The 17,748-nt window shown below is 37.6% G+C and overlaps 1 protein-coding gene across 5 annotated transcripts in view; it reads left to right on the top strand.

The window, feature by feature from the left end:
- Positions 1 to 17,748, top strand: part of gbp2 (guanylate binding protein 2) — a 21,113-nt gene extending 3,365 nt beyond the window's left edge. For all 5 annotated transcript variants that reach the window (XM_034314682.2, XM_034314681.2, XM_053227592.1 and 2 more), the window contains 10 exons: positions 792 to 978; positions 2,898 to 3,025; positions 6,988 to 7,097; positions 7,186 to 7,379; positions 10,143 to 10,385; positions 11,228 to 11,505; positions 11,675 to 11,887; positions 11,993 to 12,095; positions 13,802 to 13,995; positions 16,304 to 17,748. In XM_034314682.2, the coding sequence (XP_034170573.2) occupies positions 804 to 978; positions 2,898 to 3,025; positions 6,988 to 7,097; positions 7,186 to 7,379; positions 10,143 to 10,385; positions 11,228 to 11,505; positions 11,675 to 11,887; positions 11,993 to 12,095; positions 13,802 to 13,995; positions 16,304 to 16,525 (1,860 nt within the window). In that variant the 5' untranslated portion in view covers positions 792 to 803 and the 3' untranslated portion in view covers positions 16,526 to 17,748. The remainder of the gene's footprint in view (positions 1 to 791; positions 979 to 2,897; positions 3,026 to 6,987; positions 7,098 to 7,185; positions 7,380 to 10,142; positions 10,386 to 11,227; positions 11,506 to 11,674; positions 11,888 to 11,992; positions 12,096 to 13,801; positions 13,996 to 16,303) is intronic.

Raw genomic sequence — 17,748 nt, 5'->3', positions numbered from 1 at the left:
TTTTTCTGTGCAGAGTGTTATTTTCATGTTTTATTCATCAAGTATCAGGATTACTACATCAATGATAACAGAAAAAAACACAATACATTTTTGTGTTTCATTGGTAATACTAGACAATAATATTTCTCCTTTTTTAAAAAAAAAATCTAAATGTGTTTGAAGGCTACCAGGACCGTTGTTTTTTTTCTGTGTTTCTATGGTGATTGAGCATGTACAAAATTAAACATTCCTCTACAGTAGCCATTTCAAATCTCTGTTCTGTTGCTGCCCCTTGTAGATTAGCCGATAATGACTCTGGCAGGGCTCCAGAATGTGCATGATGTATGTATGCAAAAGGCTCATGTCAACTTGCACACTTGCAGTCGCATTTGCGTAGCGTACGTACCAGGCCTAAGTGTACTATCATTCTGGTGGGGAGGTTAGTATAGTATGAAAAAACACAAGACAAGGATTTTTTTTAAAATAGCAAAGTACTAATTTTAGTACCTCATGAAGAAATAAGGAAAACCTAGAAATATGAGGAAGATCTTGAAAGACTTCACAGAAGAATCACAACACAGTTACAAGCCCTATGATCCAATCACTTGCCCCTAATGTGTCTTAAATGTTTAAAAAATGGTGAAAAAACAATAATGCTGAAGTTATATTACCGTCTAGTGCAAAAACATTGCTAGTAGGATTTTGTTTGAATATTACTTAAGTGTAATGTGAAAAGTGTCTTTGCCTTGCTGTTGTATTGGAATTAAACAACATTATTTAATTGTGTTTTGTTGTGTTGTGGTGATGATCAGCTGTTCAAAGCCATGGAGAAGCCAGTATGTCTGATTTGCAACGATTCTGAAGGACAGCTGTGTGTGGTGAAGGAAGCTAAAGAGATACTTGATGGGATCACTCAGCCAGTTATTGTAGTGTCTGTGGTGGGGCTCTACCGCACGGGGAAGTCTTACCTCATGAACCGCCTAGCGGGAAAACAGACAGGTAAGAATCGACATGTGAAGAACATATAACACATCTAGCAGTCTAGTTTAATTTAACACTGCCCAATATAAAGTTGTCAAAAGACTTTTACAGACAAAGTTTATAGGAGTTTCTGCAAAATGAAGTTATAGTTATTTCTAAGCACTGTGGAAAAAAAAAAAGTCTAACAGCTCCAGGATCCCTGGTTTGATCCTGAGTTCGGATTACTGTCTGTGTGGAGTTTTGCATGTTCTGTCTGTGTCCTGTGTGGGTTTCCTTTGGGTTTTCCATTTTCATCCCACCTCTTAAAAACATGCCAGTAGGCGGATTGGCTATGCTAAATTGCCCACTGGTTTGAATGAGTGTGTGAATGGGTGTGTGCATGGTGCTATGCAGTGGACTGGCATCCCTTCCATGGTGCATTCCCGCCTCACACCCAGTGTTCTCGGGATAGTCTCTGGATTCACTGCAACCCTGTTCAGGATAAAGCAGGTACAGAAGATGACTGACTAAATGAATGAATATACATTATATGGCAAAACGTTTGTAGACACTTGACCATCACCCCCATGTATGGGTCTTCCCCAATCTGTTGCCACAAAGTTGGAAGCACGCAATTGTATAGGACAGGTATAGGTCTTTGTATGCTTTCCCTTAACCGAAACTAAGGGGCTAAGCCCAAACATATTCCAGCATGACAATGCCTCTGTGCACAAAGTGAGGTCCATGAAGACATGATGTACCAAGGTTTGGGATGAATTGGAATGCAGACTGAGCCCCAAAACCTAACCTCACTAATGGTCTTGTGGCTGAATAGACAAATCACACTCCAAAATCTAGTGGAAAGCTTTCCCAGAAGAGTGGAGGTTATTATTATAGCAAAAGAGGGTGACAAATAAAACACTGTCAGATATTTGGAGGAGCAAAGAACAAAGTAAGACACTGAAAGTAGACAGCAAATCAGTTGTTTTGGTTTTAAGCAAATGTATGATTCATATGGGATTGTGCTGTAGGCCTATATGGTGCAAGTTTTACTTAATAGAAATTTTGCTGAAGTAAAATGGAATATAGATGCTCCTGAGTATAATATTTGTATAATATAATAATTATGTGCAAAACACATCAGATTCCAGTCCTGTGAGCCAAAAACAAGAATCTGAGGTTACAGTGGGCACATGCTCACCAACACTGGTCAGTTGAAGATTGGGAAAAATAACTAAGTGACATTTTTCCAATCTTCAACTGTTCAGTTTCGGTGAGCGTGTGTCCACTGTAACCGCAGATTTGTGTTTATGGCTCACAGGAGTGAAACCAGATGTGGTCTCCTATTGTTGTAACACATCCAAAGTTCGATATGTTCTGCTTTCTGAGATTCTTTTCTGTAAAGAGTGTTTATTTGAGTTACCATATGCTTCCTGTCAGCTCAAACCAGTCTAGTCATTCTTCTCTGACCTCTCTCAACAACAAGGCATTTCCGACCACAGAACTACCACTCACTGGATTTAATTTTTTTTTTTTTTTTGCACCATTCTAGTAAATGTAAATTCTAGTAACTATTGTGTGTGGAAATAGCATGAGATCAGCAGTGCTTTCACTTAATTTGCATAGTCCAGCTAATTATTAATACATAATATGTGTACTCTATTGATTTAATTAATTTTACTTAATTGTTTAATTGTTGAAAAATAGATAAACATCCATGGTATGCTGTTCAGCATCACTTGATAGGCTGGTTTATGGCAGTCTAGTTTATAGTTTCCTGACTGGAGAATATCTAAAGAAGTCTATCCAAATAACGTGTTACTACAAATTATATAGAGATCTTCATAATAAAGTTTAAATTCTATTAATTCATATTTACACTTACAGTATATAATATTACAAGAGAATATATAAAAACATGTGTAATAACATTTTTATATTTTTTGTGGTTGTTTCAGGCTTTGATCTGGGCAGCACCATAGAGTCAAAAACTAAAGGCATCTGGATGTGGTGCATTCCACACCCCATTAAAACAGGACACACTCTGGTGCTGCTGGACACTGAGGGACTCGGGGATGTGCACAAGGTATGGACAACACAGTACCAACAACATCCCCTGTGACAACATTGGGCCTCATTTATGAAACTGGATACGAAGAAATTTATACATATGTTATTCATATGAGTGTTAACACAAAAAATATGGTATTCATGAAAATTCTGTAAATTCAGAAAAAATTTTGTACCATAAACCTGCTCCTAAGTGTGTGTAAATTTACGCATAAGAAGACTAACTAATGGAAATGTCCACTGATCAGCCACAAATCTTATAATTTGCAATGAGTTACTGTATTTTTATGTACAGATTATATATATATATATATATATATATATATTTATGGACCTGACTGCGTATATATATATATATATATATATATATATATATATATATATATATATATATACGCAGTCAGGTCCATAAATATTGGGACAGTGACACAGTTTTGGTAATTTTGCCTCTGTACACCACCACAGTGGATTTGAAATGAAGCAGTCAGTGTGACTGAAGCGTAGACTTTCAGCTTTAATTCAAGGGGTTTAACAAAAATATTGCATTAACCATTTAGGAATTACAGCCATTTTTTACAGAGTTCCTCCATTTTCACAGGCTCAAAAGTAATGGGACAATTGACTGATAAGCAGTTTCATGGCCAGCTGTGGCCTGTTTCCTCCTTATATCATGATAAATTAAGGAGATAAAAGATCTGGAGCTGATTCCAAGTGTTGAATTTGCATTTGGTAGCTGTTCATGGGAACTCTCAATATGCCGTCCAAAGAGGTGTTGATGCAAGTGAAGGAGGCCATCATTAGGCTGAAAAACCAAAACAGACCTATCAGAGAGATAGGAGAAACTTTAGGAGGGCCAAATCAACAATTTGGTACATTCTTAAAAAGAAGGAATGCACTGGCGAGCTCAGCAACACCAAAAGGCCTGGGAGACCACAGAAAACAACTAAAGTGGATGATTGCAGAATTCTTTTCTTATTGAAGAACAACCCCTTCACAACATCTAGCCAAGTCAGGAACACTCTGGAGGAGGTAGGCCTATCATTGTCAAAGTCTACAATCAAGAGCCACCTTCATGAATGTAAATACAGAGGGTTTACCTCAAGATGCAAACCGCTGGTAACACTCAAGAACACAAAGGCCAGATTAGACTTTGCTAAAAAAAACTCTAAAAAAAGCCTGACCAGTTCTGCTGCAAGATTAACTTGTACCAGAATGATGGGAAGAGAAAAGTATGGCGAAGGAAAGGAAGGGCTCATGATCCAAAGCATACCACATCATCCGTCAAACATGTGGAGGAAGTGTTATGGCATGGGCATGTTTGGCTGCCAATGGAACAGGGTCACTGGGGTTTATTGATAATGTGACTGTTGATAGAAGTAGCAGGATGAATTCTGAAGTGTACAGAGCTGTACTTTCTGCTCAGATTCAGTCAAATGCTGCAAAACTGATAGGACAGCGCAGATGGATAACAACCCAAAACATACTGTGAAAGCAGCCCAAGAGCTTGGAAATTAAATGTTCTTAAATGGCCAAATCAGTCACCTGACCTCAACCCAACTGAGCTGCTTTTCACTTACTGAAGACAAATCTGAAGGCAGAATGACCCACAAACAAGCAGCAACTGAAGATGGCTGCAGTAAAGACCTGGCAAATCATCTCAAGGGAGGAAACTCAGCATATGGTGATGTCCATGGGGTCCAGACTTCAGGTAGTCATTGACTGCAAAGGATTTACCTCCAAGTAATAAAAATAATCCTAATATTTATGATTATATTAGTTTGTCCCATTACTTTTGAGCCTGTGAAAATGGAGGAACTCCATGGCTGTAATTCCTAAATGGTTAATGCAATATTTTTGTTAAACCCCTTGAATTAAAGCTGAAAGTCTACGCTTCAGTCACATCTTGACTGCTTCATTTCAAATCCACTGTGGTGGTGTACAGAGGCAAAATTCCCAAAACTGTGTCACTGTCCCAATATTTATGGACCTGACTGTATATATATATATATGTGTGTGTGTGTGTGTGTGTGTGTGTGTGTGTGTGTGTGTGTGTGTACAGTGTGTACAGTGTGTGTGTGTATTGAAGTGTAGACTTTCAGCTTTATTTTAAGAGGTTCCACAAAAATATGGCATTTACCATTTAAGAATTACAGCCATTTTAAGCAAAGTACTTCCATTTTAATGGGCTCAAAGGTATTTGGACAATTGACTGACAAGAAGTTAATTGACCAGGTGTGGTCCATTCCCTCGTTACTTCAAGACAAATGAAGCAGATAAAAGGTCTGGAGTTGATATCAGGTATTGAGTTGGCATTTGGCAGCTGTTCGACTGGAGCTTCCAATATGAAGTCCAAGGAGATCTCAATGAAGTGAAGGAGGCCATCATTAGACTGAAAAAAAACAACATAAATCTATAAGAGAGATAGCAAAAACCTTAGGTGTGGCCAAATCAACAGTTGGGTACATTCTTAAAAAGAAAGAAAGCACTGGTGAGCTCAACAACATCGAAAGGCCTGGAAGACCATGGAAGACAACTAAAGTGGATGATCGCAGAATCCTTTCCTTGGTGAAGAAAAACCCCTTCACAACATCAACAGAAGTCAAGAATACTCTGGAGAAGGTAGGCGTATCAATGTCAAAATCTACAATCAAGAGACGCCTTCATGAATGTAAATACAGAGGGTTTACAACAAGGTGCAAACCACTGGTAACATTCAAGAACAGAAAGGCCAGATTAGACTTTGCCAGAAAACATTTAAAAAAGCCTCCCATGTTCTGGAATAAGATTCTTTGGACTGATGAAACCAAGATTAACTTGTACCAGAATGATGGGAAGAGAAAAGTATGGCGAAAGAAAAGAACAGCTCATGATTCAAAGTATACCACATCATGTGTCAAACATGGTAGAGGCAGTGTTATGGCATGGGCATGTACGGCTGCCAGTGGAACGGTGCTCACTGGTGTTTATTGATGATGTGACTGCTGACAGAAGTAGCAAGATGAATTCTGAGGTGTATAGGGCTATACTCTCTGCTCACATTCAGCCAAATGCTACAAAACTGATGGGACGCTGCTTGATAGTGCAGGTGGATAATGACCCTAAACATACTGCGAAAGCAACTCAAGACTTTTCGAAGGCAAAGAAATGGAATATTCTTCAATGGCCAAGTCAGTCGCCTGATCTCAACCCAACAGAGCATGCTTTTCACTTACTGAAGACAAGACTGGCAAACTTCTCCAGGGAGGAAACTAAGAATTTGAGTTTTGAGAACATGGGCTCCAGACTTCAGGCAGTCATTGACTGCAAAGGATTTTCATCCAAGTATTAAAATTATGGTTATATTTACAATTATGTCACTTTGTCCAAATACCTTTGAGCCCCTGAAAATGGAGGTACTTTGTTGAAAATGGCTGTAATTCCTAAATGGTAAATGCCATATGTTTGTGGAACCTCTTAAAATAAAGCTGAAAGTCTACACTTTGATCACATCTTGATTGTTTTATTTCAAATCCATTGTGGTGGTATATAAAGGCAAAATCACAAAAACTCTGTCATTGTCCAAATACTTCCAGACCTGACTGTGTGTATGTGTGTGTGTGTGTGTGTATATATATGTATATATATATATATATATATATATATATATATACATATATATATATATATATATACATATATATATATATATAATATATATATATATATATATATATATATATATATATATATATATGTGTATATACATATATATATATATATATATATATATATATATATATATATATGTATTATATACACACATAATTTTTAAAAACAATTATCTATATCTATAAAAGGATGGTGGGCTGGTCTGTGCAGATTTTTTTTACTGGTTGTTTCTGCTGATGATTGAGGAAAAAAGGATAGTCAGATTTATATAGTGTAATGATCTGTGTCAGATCATTTAAGCACAGCAAATCACTTTTAATGGCTTTTTAGGGTGATGAAAAACATGACACATGGATCTTCTGCCTGGCTGTCCTGCTCAGTAGCACTCTGGTCTACAACAGCCTTGGGGTCATAGACAACAATGCACTTGAGAAGCTACAGTATCCTTTACCGAATAACACACACGTACAGTACACAAACACAAGATACACATGGTAGTGCTGTTTTCTTGAACAGTATTCCCTGCAGCTATGTGACAGAACTGACTGAGAACATCCGGGTGAAAGCACAGAGAAGTGGTGACAATGATGACTCAGCAGAGTTCATGCGAGTCTTCCCCTCCTTCATCTGGACTGTGCGAGACTTCACGCTGGAGTTGAAGAAGAATGACAAGGCCATCACAGCTGATGAATATCTGGAAGGTGCTTTGGAGCTTAAAACTGGTGAGCAAAGACAGGTGCTACGGTTTCTAAAGATTCCTGTATTTATGCCAATTTTCAAATAACTAGTTATTGATGTTATTGATTAATTTTATTAAAGTAGGAAAATTTGACTCTTCTCAGTAAAATGATGCTTTTTTAAATGAAAGTAATTTTTGCAGTAAACTGTTATCCAAACATCAGAGTTTAATGTTCACCTTTGTGGGAGCTTTTTACAATTACTAGGATCATAAAATGAATCATTGAAAAACCCACCAGAGCAGAGCATCTTTCTACATTAGAAGAACAATTGCAGCCTGGCATTCACTAATAATATATGGACAGACCTAATAATTTAAATCCACTGCCTGGCCAAAAAAAAGGTCGCTGTTTGGATTTAAATAAGCAAATACTTAAGAGCCTATGATTGGATCATTACTGCAGTGATTAATATGTTTCAGCTGGCAACAGGTCTTTTAATCTTAACTGATGCAGTGTGTAGCTTCTCATTTCTTAAACAACCATGGCAGAGTATGTATCCCGTGGTCGTGGAAAAGATGTTACTGAAGGGGAAAATTGTTGGCCTGCATCAAGCAAAGAAAACAACTAAGGAGACTGCTGAAAACACTGGAACTCGGTTATGAAATGTCCAGTGCATTATTAAAGCCTGGAAGGATAGTGGTGAACCGTCAACTTTACAGCAGAAATGTAGTCGGAAAAAAATCTTGAATGATTGTGATTGGAGATCTTTAAAACGCTTGGTGATGTCACATCGTAAGAAAGAACTCACGGCTATGTTTAGTAGTGAAAGTAAGAGCATTTCCACACGCACAATGTGATGAGAACTTAGAGGATTTGGACTAAACCGCTGTGTGGCAACAAGAAAGCCATTTGTTAGTGAGGCTAATCAGGAAAAAATGACTTCAATTTGCTAGGGAGCATAAAGACTGGACTGTGGAGCAATGGAAAAAGGTCATGTGGTCTGATCAAATCAGATCTACCCTATTCCAAAGCAATGGGCGTGTCAGGGTAAGAAGGGAAATGCATGAAGTGATTCACCTGTCATGTATAGTGCCTACTGTACAAGCCTCTGGAGGCAGTGTTATGATCTGGGGTTGCATCAGCTGATCAGGTCTAGGCTCAGCCTCATTGTGTGGCAATAAAATGAAGTCAGCTAAGCACCTGAATGTACTGAATGACCAGGTTATCCCATCAATGGACTTTTTCTTCCCTGACGGCGCAGGCATATTCCAGGATGAAAATGCTAAGATTCATCAGGCTTAACTTGTGAAAGAGTCGTTCAGGGAGCATGAGGAATTATTTTCACACATGAATTGGCCACCACAGAGTCCTGACCTTAACCCCATTGAAAGTCTTTGGGATGTGCTGGAGAAGACTTTATGGAGTGGTTAGACTCTCCTGTCCTTAATGCAAGATCTCAGCCAAAAATTAATGCAACTCTGGATGGAAATAAATGTTGTGAAGTTGCATAAGGTTGTTGAAACAATGCCAGGACGAATCAAAGCTAAATGCAGTGCACCAAAATATTAGATTGTGCGACTTTTTTTTGGCCAGGCAGTGTATATACTTTGTAGTCACAATTTGTTACAAGTTGTACTTGTTATATATATTGTACATGCATATTCAGATTATAAAATGTAGATAGCAATCGCCCACAGTGTAGTTGAGAATTTTATATTTCTAAAATGTGTTGCCATTTATTTAATTAATTCTATGCAACATTATGTTATACTACCAATTATTTATCAATTATTTGTTGAATGTGTTGTGATCATTTGAGATTTGCAGGTTGTTATTTTCAGGCACAAGTGTAATTTGCTCTCATAATGGCAGCTTGGGCGTAAACCGATATCTCAATTTGCACCAAGTCACTATTTTCATTGTAAGAAATATAAGCTCCTGTCCTGATGCAAGTGGACTGATTCAACAGGGGACATTACATTCAAAATATGCCATCAAGGTGGTATTTCTGAACCCACTTGGGTCAGAATTCCACTTGTGTTACCTGGCGAGACCCCACTTAGCAAATGGTGTTTGTAATTTATTTAGGTCGCCCCACTTCCACATAAATAGGCTACTTCATTAAATTACTGACTAAATCCAACATAGAAACAATAACACAGTTCTTTAAAGTAAATCATAGACCTGATGCTGCATTATTCATGTAAAATTTTAGAGGAATTAGCTTCTTGTAAGTGCACTGTGAGTGAACAGCAAAAAAATTATGAGTAGACAGATAACACATTTGTCGTCATAAAATATTGAACCTATAAAATATTGAAGTGAAATCTACCCATGGTCCACCATGCTGTCATACCTGTCATACCAGCCTAAATGGCATTAAGGAAATACTGCACTTATATACATAGTTTTTTAAAGACGAATATGGCTAGTTCAATTAAGATGAAATACCAGTCTATGAAAGGATGGTGGACTGGTCTGTGCAGATTTTGAAATGGTTGCTTCTACTGATTGAGGGAAAAAAGGGTAGTCAGATTTATAGATTGTGATGATCTGGGTCATGTTCACTCAGTTTTAAAAAAGAATGAGAGGAGCAGATTTGATTATATAGCCAAGCCACACCTCTTGATGATGTATTCCTTATAACCCAACTCCTTTTTACAACTGTACTGTAAAAAGATGCCACGCCTTGATTCACACACTGGTTCCTAGAAAAAAAAACATGTTACTGTGGAGACTAAATGATACATACACATCGTACAGTCTATACATTCACACAAGCACAATTCCTTTTTTAATTTCTAGGTTCTTCCTCTCTTATTGAGAAGTTCAACCTGCCCAGGCGCTGTTTGCGTGGCTTTTTCGCAAAACGGCGGTGTTTTGTATTCCCACGGCCAGCCGGAGATGATGACCTGGCAAGATTGGAGGAGCTGTCTGAGACGGACCTTGACAAACGGTTTCTGCAGCGTGCTAAGGAGTTCTGCAGCTATGTTTTTGGAAGTGCCAAACCAAAAACCTTAACAGGGGGACGGATGCTCATCGGCAGTGGTCAGTAAATACCCATTATAGCAGCACTCTGCATGAAAAGCAGAAAAGTCAGAATCTTTGCTACATGCTACAGTTGGGGTCATAAGTTATGTACGCCTTGTAGAATCTGCAATATGGTTGTTTTTTTTCCTTAAATAAGAGGGATCATAAAAATTGCATTTTGTTTTTATTTAGTACTGCCCTGAATAAGCTATTTCACATAACAGATGTATACATATAGTCCAAAAGACAAAATAATAATATGGGTGTTGTTACTTGGATGAGCAATGACTGTTTTTAGGTTTTGTGATAGTTATTCATGAGTCTCTTGTTTGTCCTGAGCAGTTAAACTGCTCACTGTTCTTCAGAAAAATCCTCGAGGTACTGCACATTATTTGGTTTTTCAGCATCTTCTGCGTATTTGGCCCCTTTCCAACAGTGGCTATATGATGTTGAGATTCAACTTTTCACACTTAGGACAACTGAGGGACTTATGCACAACTATTACAAAAGGTGCAAACATTCACTGATTCTCAAGAAGGCAACACGATGCATTTAGACCCGGGGGGGGGGGGTGTAAAATTTTGAACATGATGATCAGTGTAAATTGTAAATTGTCTTCTGGGAAACATGTAAATATCTTATGTAGCTTCTGAAGGGCAGTACTAGATGAAAAAATAGTATCTTTAAACAAAATAATTACAAGTAACACCAATCATACTGTTCAAAAGTTTGTATGCCCCTGGCTCTTAATGTAGTGTGTTGCCTTCTTGAGCATCAGTGAATGTTTTCACCTTTTGTAATAGTTGTGTATGAGTCCCTCAGGCTGTGAGGATGTGAGGATGTTTTGTTTGTTTTATCAGCTCTGGGCAGTTTGGCGGAGGTGTATGTGGAGGCAATTCGTAGTGGCCAGGTTCCTTGTCTGGAGAATGCAGTGGAGTCTTTGGCTAAGATCCAGAATGAGCGGGCAGTGGAACAGGGCCTGCAGGTCTACCAGAGTAAGGTTTATGAGTCAGTGTGCTTTCCACTAGACCCATCTGAGCTATCAGACATCCACAGAAAAGCAGAGACGGCGGCTATTGACATCTTCATCAGTACTTCCTTCAATGATGCTGAGCAAAAAGCACAGCTGAGGCTCATGGTACCTTACAAACACAAAGCATACGCACACAAATACACACATAAAAATAAAATCAGGCTGTAAAACTATAAAATAATTTTTATATAAACATCTAACATTAATATTAGTTTACTATCACGCACACAAACACTATCTCTCTCTCTCTCTCTCTCTCTCTCTCTTTTCCAAGGAAAAGATCCAGAATGTGTATCAGGAGCTGTGTGGTCTGAATAATGAGGAATGTTTGAAAGTTTGTAAGCTGGAGCTCACACGGGTGTTTACTCCTCTGGAGGAGGCTATGAATGACGGCTCATTTATGTGCCCTGGAGGATACAGAGAGTACCACTATCAACTCCAGAGCCTCTCAAATGAATACAGAGCATGCACGCACAAACAATTGATGGTATGACTGCTAATAAATTTTCCTTCTTGTCTGAACAAGAACATAAAAAAAATTAGAACAGTTACATAGATGAGATACATGAGGCAATTGTGTGTGTGTTTACAGAGTGAGGAAGTGTTGAGTCGGTATCTGAAGGAGAAGGATCGGTTTGGGAAGAATATTCTTTTAGCTGATCAGTGCCTCACTGAAGCAGAGCAAGAAAAGGAAGGTATATATACACACACGCACACATGCACGCACACACACACCTCTTTTACCTACACTCATGGTGATAAAGGCTATAAAGGGACCATACTCAACACAGACACACACACGCACAACACAAAGCTGAACACTTTACTATCCATACATGTGTAAATACAATATAACATTTCAGTATAATAATATGGACACATTTTCCTCTTTAAACATAAATCAATACATAATAAAAATAAATCATAAATATATTTTTGTTTAAAGGTGGCTTAACATTAAGACACAACAGTAAATAATACCAACTGACTACTTTTTTCTACCATCTGAAACAAGCAGTCCATTAAAGTTAGGAGATACGCTGCCATAAAAACGTTACATTGTTTGTCTAACGGTTAACGGTAACACACTGCCATCTAGCAGAATCGCTAAGCCTAACTAGCTAACAGTAATTATCTCAGACACTAGCTAGTTGGCTAAGCAGTGTAGGTGAAAATGTGAGCTAACGTTACCTTCCAACAATCCACTTCACCTGCTAGCTAGCTAAATAGTAATGAAGCTACACTCTCAAAAATGTTGGGTTAAAATCGACCCAATCAGTAAGCCAGTACATTGGGTATGTTTCTCTACCTAGACTACTGTGTTAAAAATGACCCAACTGATGAGTTAGCTTGTGCATCATCATCATTATTATTATTATTATTATTATTATTGTAGTTATTGTTGGCATAGAAATATCTTTAAAAGTATACACACGTGTAATTCTGTACTACACTGCACAGAGACAGCATGGTGCAGTAGTCAGGACTGCAGCAGTGTGTTTAAAAACCATCACTAATTTAACTGTAAATGTAACTATGAGCTTATATGTGCTGAGCTTATATGTGACTTCAGTCTCCACAGAGTGTGGCTATCCTAACTTTACTGAGTGCTCTGTCATAAATAACATCATGTCTTAACAGCAATTAATGGCCACTAACAGAAAAGATTTTATTTGCTAAAATACATTCATTTTAAGTTTTATCATAATTGGGTAACACCTGCAAGGTTATTTCTGTATATGCGCAATAGTAATAAGCTAACAAAGTTAATCAGCCTACAAAAATAACATCCATTATAACTTTATTTAACCGCCTGCAGTGAGTTTATTTATTTATGAATATTAGTGAACCAGAAATCAGTCAACCACATGGGACATATATTGATAACTTTATTTTAAAGAAAAGCAGCAGGATGGATCAGGCTGAATCAGCCAGGTCTGTCCATTACAAGATGGACCATTAAAATTTAAAATGCCCTCCAAAGACCAGAATATCTAAAACAACATGTTGAGTTGTTACCAAATTATCCCAATAATGAAACAGTTAACCCAATTAAACTATCCAATTTGTGTAAGTCAGCGGTTTGGTTAAAAGAACAACCTAACTTTTTTTTTACAGAGTGCCTAACATTAGACAGACAGAAGTTCAGTGACAGCAGATAAATGCTCATTCCAACATTAGGTACAGTGTTGAATTGTAACTTACTATTAAGCTTGCATGGTTGAAAAAACTGTATTCAACCAACAAGTGACAGGACAGGGACACTTCAGGGGCCAATTTCAACTGGGGCCAATGTCCCTGTGGCCCCGCCCACCTCTGTGCAATGTTTCAAAAAGTTTCAAAGCTCTGTGTCTGTGTGTATGTGTAACCATATGTACATATTTGTGTATGTGCTTCACAGTGGAACGTTTACAAAAGGAGGTTCTAGAGCAGGAGAACAAATCTTTAGAGCAGATGTCGAAGATTAAGGAGCAGGCATTCCAGGACCAGCAGAGGACCTATGAGCAGCACATAACCCAGCTGATGGAACGCATGGAGAAAGAGATGCAGAGATCAAGGGAAGATAACGAACGAGTGCTGGAGGCTAAACTTAGAGTAAGAAGTGACAGACATCAGTACCTTTAACATTTATTTATACACATTTTTTTAAATGTGAATACCAAGCATTTCTGTTGAAATATACTAATATAACAATACATCTTGTGTTATATTGCAAACAGGCAGGGAAGATCACAAAGCAATGCCACATTTTTACCATAAACCTTAATGATTCAGGTTGGGATTTTATTTATTTATCCACAGTAGGTTTTCGGTCACAGTTATTTGGCAGATATTTGGCAATCTCTTAATTCCTAGTCGGTCCACACAAACAGCTTTAAGTTGTCTTCATGAATATCTTCAGGAATAATTCTCTTAATTAGCTAAAAATGACTTCCTCAAATCATTCCTGTAGGGAGAGTAAGGTGTAATTATTATTAATTAAAATATTAGAAAGAATTGTTATTTTTTTTTAAATAATAATAATTCTGGTAAACAGGATACCAGTCCAATGGACAAAATAGTGTGGTACAGTTCAACAGAGATTGTGCTGAACATCTAGACATAGCGTAGCATCTGCTTCTCCAGGGATTGTGGATACAGGTTTATGACTCTGTGTGGACAGTTTTCAGTGGGAATTGCTGAGATTGAGGTGGGATTAGCCAGAATTTAGAGTCAAAAATACTCTGAGTTTGATGATCAGCGATCCAGGACCCCGACCTCATTATTTCATGACAAATTAAGGAGAAAGTTCTGGAGTTGATTCCAAGTGTTGAATTTGCATTTAGTAGCTGTTCATGGGAACTCTCAATATTTGGTACAAAGAGGGGGCGAAGGAGGCGATCATTACACTGAAAAGAAAAACAGACCTATACCAGAGATAGCAGAAACTTTAGGAGTGGCCAAATCAACAATTTGGTACATTCATAAAAAGAAGGAATGCAGTGGTGGGCTCAGCAACACCAAAAGGCCTGGAAGACCACAGAAGACAACTAAAGTGGATGATCGCAGAATTCTTTCTTTGGTGAAGAAAAACCCCTTCACAACAATAGCCAACAGCCTTCTAGCCAAATCAAGAACACTCTGGAGGAGGTACGCATGTCATTGTCAAAGTCTACAATCAAGAGATGCCTTCATGAATGTAAATACAGAGGGTTTACCTCACGATGCAAACCACTGGTAACACTCAAGAACAGAAAGGCCAGATTAGAAAACATCTAAAAAAGCCTGCCCAGTTCTGGAACAAGATTCTTTGGACAGATGAAACCAATAGAAGAGAAGAGTATGGGGACGGAAAGGAAGGGCTCATGATTTAAAGCTTACCACTTCATCTGTCAAACATGGTGGAGGCAGTGTTATGGCGTGGGCATGTATGGCTGCCAATGAAAGTGGGTCGCTGGTGTTTATTGATGATGTGACTGCTGATAGAAGTAGCAGGATGAATTCTGAAGTGTATACAGTTATACTTTCTGCTCAGACAAATGCTGCAAAACTGATAGGACGGCACTTCACAATACAAGTGGATAATGACCCAAAACCGCGAAAGTAACCCAAGAGCTTCTTAAGGCAAAGAAATTAAATGTTCTTAAATGTCCTATGACCTCAACCCCACTGAGAATACTTTTCACTTACGGAAGACAAAACTGAAGGCAGAAAGACCAACTGAAGGCAGCTGCAGTGAAGGACTGGCAAAGCATCTCAGGGAAGGAAACTCAGCATTTGGTGATGTCCATGGGTTCTGACTTCAGGCAGTCATTGACTGCAAAGGATTTGCACCCAAGTATTAAAAATAATTCTTACATTTATAATTATGTTAGTTTGTCCAATTACTCTTGAGCCTGAGAAAATGGAAAAGAGGGACTATGTTAAAAAAAAAAATGGCTGTAATTCCTAAAGGGTTAATGCAATATTTTTGTTAAACCTTTGTTAAATCTTGACTGCTTCATTTCAAATCCATTGTGGTATACAGCAGCAAAATTACGAAAATTGTGTCACTGTCCAAATACTTATGGACCCGACTATATAATGTAGGCTATAGAAATACAAAATTAAGATCATAATTGAACATCATCCATTAAGATGCATCAAGATGAATAAGGCACTGATTTTTAGTTACACTATGGCACCCTAAATCATAATAGAATCAAATTATGGTGACAGTTGCATGCCTTTGAGATATATGGAAAATGATCTGCAGGAATGTTCCTTTTAATTAATTCCTGAAGGTCTCCTTGTTGTTTTCAGAAGCATTTTGTTTATAACAACATAGTGTGTGCTTATACACTGTAGTGAAGGTAAAGCTGAACTGAATTTAGAAGCCACATATCTAGTGATGTGTGTGTGTGTGTGTGTTTGCGTGTTGCAGGAACAGAAGGCTCTGCTGGATGAAGGGTTTGAGGAAAGAGCGGAACTGATGAATAAAGAGATTCAGAGTCTGAAAGGAGAGATAAAGAATGAGGACGAGTCTAAGAGGTCTACACTCAGTAAGGTAGTGGATGGTGTGGGCACTGCAGCAACTCTGTTCCTGCCTGGCATCATCCCTAAACTTGCCGGTTTTGCCGCATCATTGTTTTCACGATTTCTTTGATCATTTATTTTGCTCATCGCTCCAATCTCTGCCTTAACTTTTATATAGAAGCAGTTGTACACTGTGGTGCACACATTTCTGATTATTTGCTATAATTTTTTTTAAACTAGGCAGATTTGAAGTGGAAAAAAAAAAGAATCTGGAAACCCCAGGGTGGAAGGTCAGCAAATCAGTGGAACATAAGTTTCTATCTGTCAAATAGCAACAACTCAAAAGTGGTTATTAGTATTACAATGGAATTTAAAATTTATGTTTGTAAATGAGGATATGGATTGAGGCACTTAAGGTAATAAGAAAATTTGATTACAGAGATGCATGATGGTGTTTACTTTTTGTTTGTTTGGGGTTTTTTTGTTTGTCAGTATTTTTATTGTTTCAGTTGTACTTGGAATTGTCTTGGATTTAATCCTTTTCAATTTTGAACAGTTTTACAGCTGCTCCTCTATCAAGTTATTTAGTCTCTTCTAACAGTAATTTGATTAAATTTATGTTGATGAAGCTTGAAAACGTTGCCATAGAAATTTTAATAATGAGTAACTTACATTTTATTAGACCACAATCTGTAAAATGTACTTTAGCAGTGTGATAATGCTAACATTTAGGTTGAATTAGTGATTGCACAGTGTCAGACATGGATTTTTTTTCAATACTTTGTTAATTCTTTGCTTTTACAATTCAAAACTTATATCCCATGCCTTTACATTACTAAATTATAAGCATAAGTTTTTCTAAATTAATTTCTGAGGCACTTGTAGTGTGTCACACACTATAAATCACTTAAACACCACAGTCAGAACAAGGTGTAATTTTATGCAGTCTTAATCAAATCAAGGGCTCCAAATCCATCACAGCCATCATTTCTACTAGATGGTTTAGTGGTACAAATTGCTAGTTTTATGAGAGGTCTTTGACTTCAAATAGCCTTTTATTCTACATTAAGTGAGTACTTGACCCCAGTACTGGAAACCCCATGAGCTGTTTTCGTGTTATGGTAGATTACATGTTACATTATGCTATCAGTACATTACATGATATAGTATATTATCAGCAATGTTATGGGTGGGGAAAATCGCACCCAAAAATACTTGTTTGTTTGTATGTTTTTTGTTTTTGTTTTTTTAGTTGCTGAGCACATTTGCCACTATTGTCATGTTGTGCTTGTTTTACCCTTTTTGACTCCTAATGCACTTATTTAAAAATAAAGTTCAGCTATATTTCTAAGA

The sequence above is a fragment of the Pangasianodon hypophthalmus genome, chromosome 21 (genome assembly GCF_027358585.1).
Source record: "Pangasianodon hypophthalmus isolate fPanHyp1 chromosome 21, fPanHyp1.pri, whole genome shotgun sequence".
NCBI lineage: Eukaryota > Metazoa > Chordata > Actinopteri > Siluriformes > Pangasiidae > Pangasianodon > Pangasianodon hypophthalmus.
This window is presented reverse-complemented; position numbering and strand designations above follow the sequence as displayed.